Genomic DNA, 12,261 nt, shown 5'->3' on the forward strand with positions numbered 1-12,261 from the left:
CAAGGACCTGACAGGACATGAATATTTGGGGCAGTTCCAGGGAAAAGAAAGAACTCAGATCAGCTGAGTGGCAGTGACAAACAGAACAGTAATTATCTGCAGAAGGAGAAACCAAAAGTGACTTAGGGCAAGTGGCTGCATACGTAGACAATAATCCTCCCAGCGAGGAAGAATGCCAAACCTCCTCCCTGCTGCTTTGTATCTTCCCTCATCTCCATGCAATTATATTTGGAATCATTAAAATAATTTTATAGGACTTTGGGAATACTGTCATGATTCCATGAATCAAAACATTTATACTGAGAGAAGAGAATGTAGAACAAATCTGCTGGGAATAGAAATCTTGCTATAAGGATGGAGAGGGAAAATAAAAAGCAAACAGGCAAGGGGAAAGTCCCAGGCCTGAAGAAGTCCTGCACACTGCTCAATCCACAGACTGGCTTGAAAAATATTTCATGGACTGAGTCTTCAATTTCAGCATACAAATGCTTTCTTCTTCTGCCTTCACAAGGTCCTGACAGCCCTACCTGTTTTGTAGTCTGTGAGTGTTTAGGAAAGAGAATGAGAAGGCAAGAAAACAGGAAAGTGGGAAGAATCAGGCTACATGAAAGAAACATTCTGGATTAGCCCAGCAGCAGAATGATTTCTTTTCCTTCCCCCAACTTAGCCTTTTATTCCCCTAAGGCAGTTTATTCTCCAGAAACACTGGTTATATACACAGGAGGCCTTCCAAATTATATTGGATGAGCTCCAGAACACTTTGCTATAATAAATGCTCAATTTCTAAACCTATGATAACTGGTAATATTGAACAGCTTTTGGATTGTGCTTTTATGATTCTGTGCTCTAGAACACACCTCCTTAGAACAGACCCTCTTTTACAAAGGCAGCTTGATTTCCCCATTAATTTTAACAACCTCCCACCCTCAAAAAAGAAAGGGGCAAATATTCAGACTCTGCAAGTACTTCAGGTTTCACCCTTAGCTCTGGTCATTTTAAATTCAATTACATCAATATTTGCTGCACTCTGTGCTGCCATGGAAATATCATTCAGGTAGCTGCTGTCAAGAGAAAAGAAAGATGAAAAGAAAAGGGAAAAGGGCAGTAGTTACACCTATAATCTACCTCCACACCAAGGCTACTGCAGGATGAAAATGGTAGTTGAAATATAGGACTGAAATGGTGACTTCATGAGTAAAATTTATCAAACCAATATACTCTAAAAGACAAAATTCTGCAGGCTTGAATATAGATTTTTAGAAAGGAGCATAAAAGCTTCCATTTTCATGTCAGTCTCATCACAACTGCACATGCCTTATGCAACAGCAGCTCTCCCAAGTCAGCAGGTACATCCTGCTCCCTGTGCAGAGCACGTGCACTTCTAATACTGCTCTGAAACCAAGAGTTCAACTATTCCAATTTATTATGTCTCACTTAATTCTGTAAAGACAGATGTTTAAAACACACTATTTTATTGTTCTAGCTACAGGATAAAATAGAATCTTTTGTCTCTTCAGGTATCCCTGCTCCATTTGTGCACAGAGATTAGAGGATGGCACATCTCCATTCTGTGCAGGTTGGATTTCACCATCCATGGACAGACTCCACAGCTTCCAGCCTGGGATTAACAGCAGCAGAGCTCTCAGCCATGGCTGTCACAAGCAGAAATTAACCATGGGCTTATTTAACAGGCGTTGGGAACATAACAAAGGCTTTGTGAAAGCAAAACAAAGCCCAAACACCTCAGGGAGGATTTGAGTTCCCTTTGAGCGCTGTGCCATTAAAGAAGTGGACTGGACATAAAAAAGAAGAAAATTCAGTGTTACCTCTGTCTTCCATAAACTTGTAAAGCTGTTGGAGGAAGTTGTCCCTCTCTTCAGGATCAAGCTCTTCCTCAGGCTGTGAAAATAAATGCAGTCATAAATGAAAACAGCAAATATGCAAAGTAACCATTTATTTGTACAAAAGCCTAAGAGCAAGAACTAAACCCAAACCACTTCCCATTTGGCCCTGAACCCATGTAATGGTGAAATATGCAGAAAACAAAATTTACTCAAGAAGACTGAAGTGGTACCTCAGGAGGAAAAGAAGAAAATGCAGGTCAGGGAAAGCATCAGTCCATGACAGAATGAATGAGTGACCCTCAAAATGACAACTCTGCTACACACAGCATACCTGCCTAACACAGAAGAGGGCTGGTATTTACAAGACTCAAAGAATTCACAGGAATTCCAGGTTTGTTTGGTTTTTGTTTTTTTTTTTTTGTTAAGTTCTTTCTGTTTGTTTGGGGCTTTTTTGTTTAACTCATTTTCCTTATCCCAGCTTTAGCTCAGATTGCAGATCAATTCTTTCTCCAACAGTACCTGTTGGAGATGCTCCAGACAGTATTTGTTTTGTAATTAAGTTCCAATGCTTGATTTCAGCTTATATTTGGAAACACCTTTAAAGTCACTTCTATAATTTATTATTATTATCAATTCCTTAGTTTAACCTTTACAACTCAAAGCCTCAAAAAGATAAACACTCTGAGATAAATTTATGGCAAGTAATCCACAGCATGAAATAAAGATATTCCTTTTATTCCAGTGAAAATTATTTAAAATACAGTAAATTTATTGGAAGGGGTGGAAGGGACAGGGAGAGGAAATAATGTCTACGTATCTTCATGGAATTTTTAGATTCTAGCAGAGACCAAAAAAAAAAAAACCACCAAAAAAAAACCCAAAGCCTTTTCCCTGCAATGCTTTCTGCATGCCACCTTCTTCCTGCCAGCCTGGCAGTTTGCACAAGGCAGGCTGCAGCTGTCTTGAAGGAAAGACGTAGAGTACGTGTCAAAAAATCTTATCATTACATTATTAAAAATAACAGGAAAGTGACAAGCAGTTCCAGAAGGAAACCAGAACAACAATTTAGATTTCAGTCATCTCTGCATTCTGTAAACTTGAAGCTTCAAGGCAAGGAGATAGGCAGGGAAATGGGGATGTACATGCTAATGCCTTACTAACCAGCAAGCAATCTGCCCAGCATCAGAATGAATCCCAGCCCTGCCTGCTTCACTGAATTCTGAGCTTCTAAACCCAACAGGGCTCAGCTACAATCAGGCAGAGACAATATCTGTGTCTTACTTCACTAATTTTTCTTCTGGAATAATTGGAGGAAATTAAATGTGTAATCACAACGCTGTACAGCATCAGTTACCATTTGCTGAGCACATCACAGGGATTATATAAGGAGAAACAGTTATCTATAGAATTAGCATGCTCTTCCAGGTTATCAAGTGAAGTATTGCTATAGAAACCACAGCTTTTTTCTCTCCATCCAGACTGCAAAATAACTTCAAGATCGAGAAATTTCTACCATCTACTGTAATGTTTACTGGCTGAAGGCAATACAGCTCAAACTGTGCAAACTAAATACATCTAATAACAGTAAACATCCAGAAATACTTCTGAATAGTTGAATTAAAGCCATTTCTTCTGTGTGGGCACAAAGCCAAAGCAGAACTGTGGGTCAGAACAGCAGAAATGCACATTAAAACAGCAATCTTGCAGCCAGAATTTAGCCCTTCCACTGAGACTGAGTGGAAGAAATGCAGATGAAGAAAAGCAAAAAGGGAAGATGAGAAGTGTTATAGGGTGGGGGCATAAAACCTGGCTGCAATAAGCATCCACCTGTGTGAGACATCCCCAAGGCTGCATCTGCTGCTCTCTGTTGATGGTGCATGAGCTCCTTGACAGAGGGAGGCTGAACTGTGCCTGGTCCTGATGCCAGAACAGGCACCAGATCCTTCTGAGAAGTCCCCTGAGTAAGTTCTGAGTGGCTGCCACCACAGAACACAGCTTGGATCAGCTGCTCTTTTGCTTCTGGCCAAAATGAGAAAGACCAAGCCTTCCTGGATATGCTTACTGCAACATGAGGACGAGATGCCATTTTTTTACCAGGGTTATCTGTTTGGAACTGGACATTAAAGAATTCCAAAGAGTGTTTGCTGTTCTCAGAGAGTTTTACTATAAATATATCAGCTGTCATAACATTACAGAATGGGTTGGGGTGGAATGGACCTTAAAGACCCAGTCCCACCCCCCCTGCCATGGGGGTTCATCTAAGCTGCTGTAAATCTGCACCCAAATCAAGGAAACACCTGAGAAATGTTGATGCCAGAACCTGTGATCACCATCAGAGGGAAAATGGAGAGCTGCAATTGCCAGCACTGCTTTCCAGCAGGGACCAGGATGACAGTGCTGCTCTCCAAAACTCACTGCCACTATCCAGATATTTGTGCCCATTTTAGACTTGGGCATAAATAAATTCAGAGTGATAATTGTTTAAAACCAATTACTGAAGAGAGCTCTGTCTCTCCATTTCGTTTTTTCTTATAGAGATGTTGCAAAAAGGGGGAGACTATAGCCAAAGGTAAGTCCAAGTGAGAGGCAAAACAACATGAAAATTTTAAGCTGCAAGAGTTCAAAGCTGAGACCTTTCTGCTGCTCATCCAATACCCACAGCTAAATGCAACATGAGAAGAACTTTCTAGTTTCAGGATGAGAGGCTGAATTTCATTTCAATGAAACTAAATAAAAATCTCTAAGATGCCCCTTTTCTAATTTAAATATTGAAATTTTATGGGTTTGAGATTTTTTTTCTCCTTTCTGACAAGCAGGCCACATCTGTTAGGGAACACTGGAAATAGCAAAACAATAAAATTGACCATGAATGTTATCTTTTTATCTTTGTATAATGGACATGTTCCTTTCCCAACTCCATTTCTTATGGTCTTCCAAACAACATTAACAGCATTCATGTATTTTCTAAAACTATCTGGTAAGCACCAGCAACATGAGGCACACAGAAACGTGTAGAACACTTGTAACTGGTTTTGAGTCACCCAATTCACCATGAGCTTTGCCTCTGTCCTTAGCATGATTTTCAACAAGAATGTGGCTCTGTTATCCTGACTCATCATTTACTCTACAGAAAGATGTGAAAGCTTCTGTGGGTGCCAACCTTTAGAGCTGAGTGGGAGCACAAAGGATGAAATAGTTTCTTCTACAAAAGCAAGAATGAATCTCTACCTCCAAGCACGTACACGCTGAACTCAGGCAATCCAAGGTGGAGCTACCAGGGACAGATCTTTCTTTTATGTTATAAATAGACTGACAAGACCATAAATGTTTCTGTGAAAGAAATGCAGGTGAAGAGGAAGAGCAGCATACACAGGATTTGGAGTTCAGAGGAAGAGATGATCAAGACAAGCTGCCAGAATTACAGAAAATGTAATTTTGTTGCTTCACAGTACTTCAATGAGATTTCATCACTTGCACATTTGCTTTCTAACGCCGAGCTTGAAAACTAATTAAGGAAATGACAAGAATTAAACTGATTGCAACAAGTTAACAGCTTTAAACCACGTGGAGATGAGCATGGTCTTAAAATGTTAATTTATACCAACAAGAAACCAGAAATTCCACAAACCAACAATGACTCACTCCAGAGCTGTGCCTCAGTTTGCAACTTCCCTTGGAGTGACATTCTGAGAATGCCTCTCGGCATAAAACTGTGAGCAAGGAAGGCTTTAAAGAACATTTCTGCATGGCATGATGCAGGCTGTGCTTCACAGTAGCCAGAACTCCTACAAATGCACACATGCATGAGAAGGAGGATTAGCTAATCAATGTTTAGCTATTTTTAAAGGCTATTCTGTGCATTACACATCACAGCTGCTTGGGGGGGTTTATATATACAAATCACAGAATCTTAGGTTGGTTTGGATTGGAAGGGATCTAAAAAACCATCTTGTTCCATCTCCTGCCATGGGCAGGGACATCTTCCACTACCCCAGGCTGCTCCAAGCCTCATCCAACCTGGCCTTGGACAGTCCCAAGGATGGGGCAGCCACAGCTTCTCTGGGCAGCCTGTGCCAGGGCCTCACCATCTTCACAGGAAATAATTTTTTTCTTAGTATCTAATAAACCACTTCTTTCTGGATATCACCCTTCATTAACTTTGAAATTACTCTTTTCCTGTATTGAACTTCCAGAGTCAGCTATTTCAATGTTATTTTAAAATACAAATAGGCTGCAACAGACATGGCAATTTGGGTATGATTTTATGTGATCTCCCACAGCTAGAGAGAGCAAAGCCTACACAGGGAACAAGAATTATTTTGAAGCAAAATGTAAATATTTTAATAGTTGACTACTGATTATTTGTAGAAACTTCAAGCCTCCTAAAACACATCATGGATTTCTTATCCTTCCTTTATGGACTTAATGTTAATAAAATATATGGAAATAGCTTATCATGAGAACTGAAATCTTTGCTTATTTGCAGAATAGGAACATTGGAAAATGCCTCTGGCATCTTCCCTTTTCAACAATGTAAAGCAACTGTGACTGATTTTTTTGATGCCGTTGTGATGCAAGAACCTTAAAAAGGTGAAATGAATGCACCCCATTAAACATGCCCCACGTGCATCCTCCAGGTGACTGTCAGAAACAAGCCTTGAAGAAAATCCCTCTTAGCAAACACCTGGAGGTGCCACAACTCTTCCCTCAACGACCCATGGAGACCTGGAATTTTTTTCTGAAGAAATTCCTGGCCTTTCCTCTGGTCTTCAGTGAATGTATCTGTGGAGAAGGTGTACTGAGAAGATATTTGAAATAACTTAAGCTCTTCATTCTAATGGAATCAGAATGGCTCACAGGGAGACAGAGCCAAACCCAAATATTGCTTACACATCCCCTTGTAAAACAGGGAGTATTTCAATGTTTAAGCTTGAGAAACAAATGTGATGGACCACAGTGGATTCCACAGCTTCTCCTACCAGCACATTTTCCTGTCTGGAATCCTTTGCTTCACTACTTGATGTTTAGATCAGATTCTTCTTCCCTGACAGAACAGCTTCGAGACAAGCAAATACAGTAGTAGATACAACTTGTTCTGAATAAAAATCAGGTAATGTTCAATATTCCAAAAGCTTTTGTTTCTATGTGGAGATACTGGAGTTAAGATTTTCCCTTTCCTTTTAGCTGCAGTACAAAGACTGCCAAATGTACCCTCCAAACACAGTTGACTATCTTCCTCTGACTTGTTGAAAAATGGCTAAGAATGAAAAGCAATATTCAGATTTTTATGTGGATTCAAATTAATTGAATGATTCTTTTAATTTTCATTCAATAAAGAATTTATTTTTATACTACCTCAGGATTTTTTTCACTTTTTATTAAAAGTGCTATTAAAATCTTAATTGCTAACGGAAAATAATCCTGAGTTGCACCATGTATCACCAAAACTTCAGCAATTTGAACATGCTGAGTAGCTCTGTGTAATGCAATCCCTGTTAGAGTCCATGACAAGCAATTTCCACATTGTCCTCCTTCCCAGTCAACTCTGGACCACACAAGTCACTCACCAGGGGTGAGGAGGAGGAGCACCAAACCAACCCCATGTTTGCTCCCCCTCCTTAGCTTAAAAAATGCCATGTAAAGCCTGGAAATGTGGTGGTACCAATTCCACCACCTCTTAAAGATGTCACAAAAGGCAACACACTTAGAAAGATAGTTTCTGTCAAAATAAAGTTGCAGATTTTTAAGCTAGCTACTGGAAAAATGGCAGGATCTAATATCACCAGCTACAGCAGATCTCTCTGCTCCATTATAAATATATATATTTATCATTATACAAGATCCTACTTCAGAAAAACAGGATCCTTTCCATTCCAGAATTAGACTTTTCTGACTGACTTTATCCTGTGATTATATATTAAGTAGGTCTGTGTCCATTTGATTATTTAATGATGGCCTATCATGGCTGGGCAGCAGCTGGAGAGGCCTTGTCAGCAAAGCTGCTGGGCAGACCAAAAGATGGGAATGGGGGGAAATAAAAGGGTATTTCTAATAATCTCACTCCCATCTCTAATAATATAACCAATTACAGTTCTAAAACAAAAAGCCCACTGAGAATATTCTGGGAGAGGATGGACAGAAGCATTTTTTGACCTTGATTAATAAAAGGAAGCACTCTATAAAATGTAAAATTTCACTAATTCCACAGCTGTATTCAAAGACAGGCAAAAAAAAAACCCAAATCACTCACTTATCAAATCTCTCTGCAGCCAGTATTACTGCCTTTCTAGGGGAAAAAACCAGAAATTCCTGAAATTCCCTAAATGTTGTCTGTTGCAATATCTAGCACGGCCCACAATTAAAAATATGTATTTTAACAGCTGAACCAGGAATTTGACTTAATAGGCCATCATGTCAGTTCTGCTGTGACATTATCTAAAAAGATTCATATCTGCCCTCTGCTACACAGCTTCAGCATGAAGATGCTCACCTTACATTCCTACTTGTCACCTGGAAATAATGGATTTCACAGCTTCTCCTATCAGCACATCCACCTGTCTGGAATCCTTTGCTTCACTATTTTACATTAACATCCTTCTTTAAAAATAATCTCTATTTCTTTTACAGGAATGCCTTTTTTTTTTTTTTAAATCACCAAGCTTCCCCCTCCCCCTTCTTTGTTTGAAACACACAGCATTTTATGCAATAGGCATGAAAAATGATAATAAAAATGGATACTAGAAAACTAGTACAGCAATCCTTGCTTTTCAGTGACTGATAGTCTGAAATTTTAACCAATGTTAATACAGACAGAGCAATACAGCCTGCAACAGTTCACACCCTGCAAAATGTGGCCTATTCAGTCTTTTTCACTGCAAACAGAGGGGAAAAAATCCAGAGGATTTTACATTTCTGCACACATTCATCTCAGATTTATCTTATCATACCATGATTCTTACACAGACATCTCCTCCATTTTCCAAAACACTGATACCCGAGCATAAAATTCCCATCTAAAAATAGATTTTTATTGTCTATTTTTTTATTTTATTTTTACCTGGAAAGATCTCTCCTGGCTGCAGGCTCCACCAGACAGTTCCCAGATCAGAAACCCAAGTCAAACCCCCATCCCCAAGCACCACGCTCACATCACAGATCCAAGCACCCGATCCTTACCTAGCAGCTGCATTCTTTCAAACGTAAAATGGTTTTACTTCCTTTCTATCTAATCTGCCCACTGCCTGGACATATTTTCAGCCTGACTTCCAAATATTCGCTCGCGTTCGCTCTCTCTCCCCGCGCGGGGGCCGCGGTTAACCGGCATTACTTACATTCTCTTCCGCACGGGGAGGGGGGAAAAAAAAAATAATAAAAAAAATACTAATAAAAAGAACTAGGGAGACTAAGGAGAACGCGAGGCATTAGATGAAAGGCAGAGGAAGGGCCAGCCCATCTCCGAGCCCCCGGCCAGCCCCGGCTCCCGCGGCCGCTCCCCGCGCCTGCGCCGCGCCCGCTCCCGGTTGCCCTGGGAACGCCGAGGCCGCCGCCAAGCGCCATCGGCCATTCCGTGAGGGAAGGGAAGGGAAGGGAAAGGGAAGCGGCCTTTGACCTTCCTGCCCACACGCACAGGCCGCACCGGGGCTCCGCGGGTCGTGGTTTTGGGGGGTATTGTGAGAACGGAGCGGTGGGGAAACAAATAAATCCCGCAGTGCCTCCTCTCCCCGCCCCCCCCCCCCCCCACCTCCGCCCATGCTTCTAAATCCAACATCCAGGTTACAAGCAGGGAGCAGAAATAGAAGAGAATTGTGTAAAAGCAGATTGATGGCATGAGGAAACTGGTTAACTTCATGGAAAAGGAGCCACTTTAAATACTCGAATGCAGAAAAAACTGTTATTATGAGAATCATGGAATCACATTCCACGATCTGGGCTGGAAGGGACCTTAAAGATCATCCAGGTCTAACTCCCTGCATGGGGACACCTTCCACCAGATCAGGCTCCTCCAACCCTGTCCACGCTGGCCTGGAACAATTCCAGGGATGGAGCAGCCCCAGCTTCTGTGGGCAACCTCTGCCAGGGCCTCACCAGCCTCACAGCCAAGAATTCCTTCCTCATGTCAAACCTAAATCTCTCAGTCAGTTTAAAACCGTTCCCCCTTGTCCTACCACTCATGCCCTCGGTCCAAAGCGCCTCTCCAGCTCTGCTGGAGCCCCTTTATGCCCTGGAAGGGGCCCTCAGGTTTATCCCAGAGCCTCCCTCAGGTGAACACCCCCCAGCTCTCAGGCTGGAGCAGCTCCACGGCCTCCTCTGGGGCAGCCCCCACAGCTCCCTGTGTGCTGAGGACAAAGAGCTCCAGTGGGGTTTCATGAGACCTCAAGAAAGGGGAGAATCCCTTTGTGAGGCAGCCCAGAGCATGTTCAGCTTTCTGAGCCACGAGCGCTTACTGCTGGCTCATATCCAGCCTTTTATCCACCAGAACCCCCAAGCCCTTCTCCACAGGCTGCTCTCCATGAATTCCTCTCCCAGTCTGCACAAGCCACAGCACGTCAGACACAAAGTGCATCCACCACATCATCCTGTGATTCCCAACCTAACAGGCACGAAGGTCTGTCCTCTACTTCTCCTAAGTAGCATTTACTGCCCTGTGAATCAGCTCATAGTTTCAACCTCCTGCTTTTGCTTGAAATTTTTGTCTTTTTAAAATCACACTACTGTTTTCTGAAACAAGTGACTTCTATATAACCTACATACATGTGAGTTCTGCAGTATTTTAATTAACCATTTTATAACATATTAACATTTTTACAAGTTTTTTAAAGGTTAAATTATTTAATTAAGAAATGATATTTAAATTATTTTTATTTTTAGTTTAGTTATTTGAACTCTGCAACGCAGACTTTTTTGTTTAATTATAAAATGTAATTTAAATTTATGAAGAAGGATTAGCTTTTGTTTTTAATTTTTTTTGTTTTATATATTAGTAGATTTTAAAACTTTCAATTTTTTATTTTGTGAGATATTACAAGTTTTTATTTAAATTATATACACATAATTTTAGTATTATTAATTAATTTTGGAAGCTTTCTCCATGACTTCAGGTCAAATGTAGTGTTCTCTTAAAGGTTTGTGTTTTTTAATATACAAAGTTTAAAATTCTTAGTATCTAGAATTCTAACACATGCAAAGAAAAATCCAAAAGGAAATTACAGAAGATAAATACAAAGATACTGTATTTAAGGTGGAATTACTACTATTAGGCTCAACCTAAGTTTTTAGGTTTTGCCTTTTCTTTTGACCAGAACCTTTCACTCTTCTCTGCCTTGAATTTAGTTTTTGAGATGGGTAACAAGAGACAACTTGCCACTGCTCACAAATCCCAATAGAGACAACTGTAGCAGAGAGAAAATGAGCAGGAGTGAAAAGACACCAAAGTGAGCTGAGTCTGAGAATAGTATGTTGGAAAGTGCAGGATTGCAGGCAAGCAAGTCATGAAATTATCCCTGAGAGATGACAGATTGTCCAAAAATGACTGAAATTGAGCAGACTCACCACTACTTCTTCTGTTTTCTCTTCTCTTTTGGGCTCTTCTTCATCAGTTTCTGCAGCAGCTCCCTCCTCCTCATCACTGCTGGAGGACTCCAGGATCTCACTGATGTCCATTTTCCAGTTCCGAGGCACAGCCTTGGTGCTGAGAAATGTGCTTGCCTCCTGTAGCCCTAGAGAGGAAAGGGCCCTGCCTTTACCTCATCTGCAGCATTCACGGCCACAAAGCTTTTTTTATTTCCTTTTCACCTTCTTGTAAATCACAACACCAACTTAAATGCAAGGAATCCATCACAGATCAAGCACCATGGCTTACTTTGCTCTTTCCAAAATACCACGGTTTAGATTTAAAAAAAAAAAAGGGGAAAAAAAAGAGCACTGCCCAAAGAGATTTGACATTAATGTTTGGAAGAGAGGGAAAACATGTTAGTGAGCAAAGGAGTGATGGGACAGGCACAAGTTACATTTGTAAAATGGAAATACCTCAAATTCTTTTCCTTTAAGAGGTGCTCCAAGGGTGGAAAACAACAATGGAAAACAAACCCAGATAACCCCAAAATGTGCCCCTCAGTCACAATAAAAGACTTTAATAAAAGAGCCAGAAAAAAACCCAAAAGAAGAACATACTGCAATGAACTGTTCAGTGTTAGCAGAGAAGAAAAGGCACCAGTTTTTAACACTGCTGAGAGAAAAACCTCCAGACATTGGTCTCAACTCTCCTTCTCTCTTTTTCTTTTTTTTGAAACCATAAACCATTAGTACCTTTGGTTCCAAAATATTCCCTTGTAGCAAGGAATGTCACAACCCAATTATGTTCTCCACAGGAAAAAAAAGTCCCTTTCTTCAATTTATCTCAAACCTGGCATCTGTTCTT

At 40.7% G+C, this 12,261-nt stretch overlaps 1 protein-coding gene across 1 annotated transcript in view; it reads right to left on the minus strand.

The window, feature by feature from the left end:
- Nucleotides 1-12,261, minus strand: part of ARID4A (AT-rich interaction domain 4A) — a 47,338-nt gene that overhangs the window by 15,191 nt on the left and 19,886 nt on the right. The window contains 2 exon segments of the mRNA XM_036383761.2: nucleotides 1,827-1,899; nucleotides 11,394-11,560. Coding sequence (XP_036239654.1) covers nucleotides 1,827-1,899; nucleotides 11,394-11,560 — 240 coding nt within the window.

Source organism: Molothrus ater, chromosome 6 (assembly GCF_012460135.2).
Source record: "Molothrus ater isolate BHLD 08-10-18 breed brown headed cowbird chromosome 6, BPBGC_Mater_1.1, whole genome shotgun sequence".
Lineage (NCBI taxonomy): Eukaryota > Metazoa > Chordata > Aves > Passeriformes > Icteridae > Molothrus > Molothrus ater.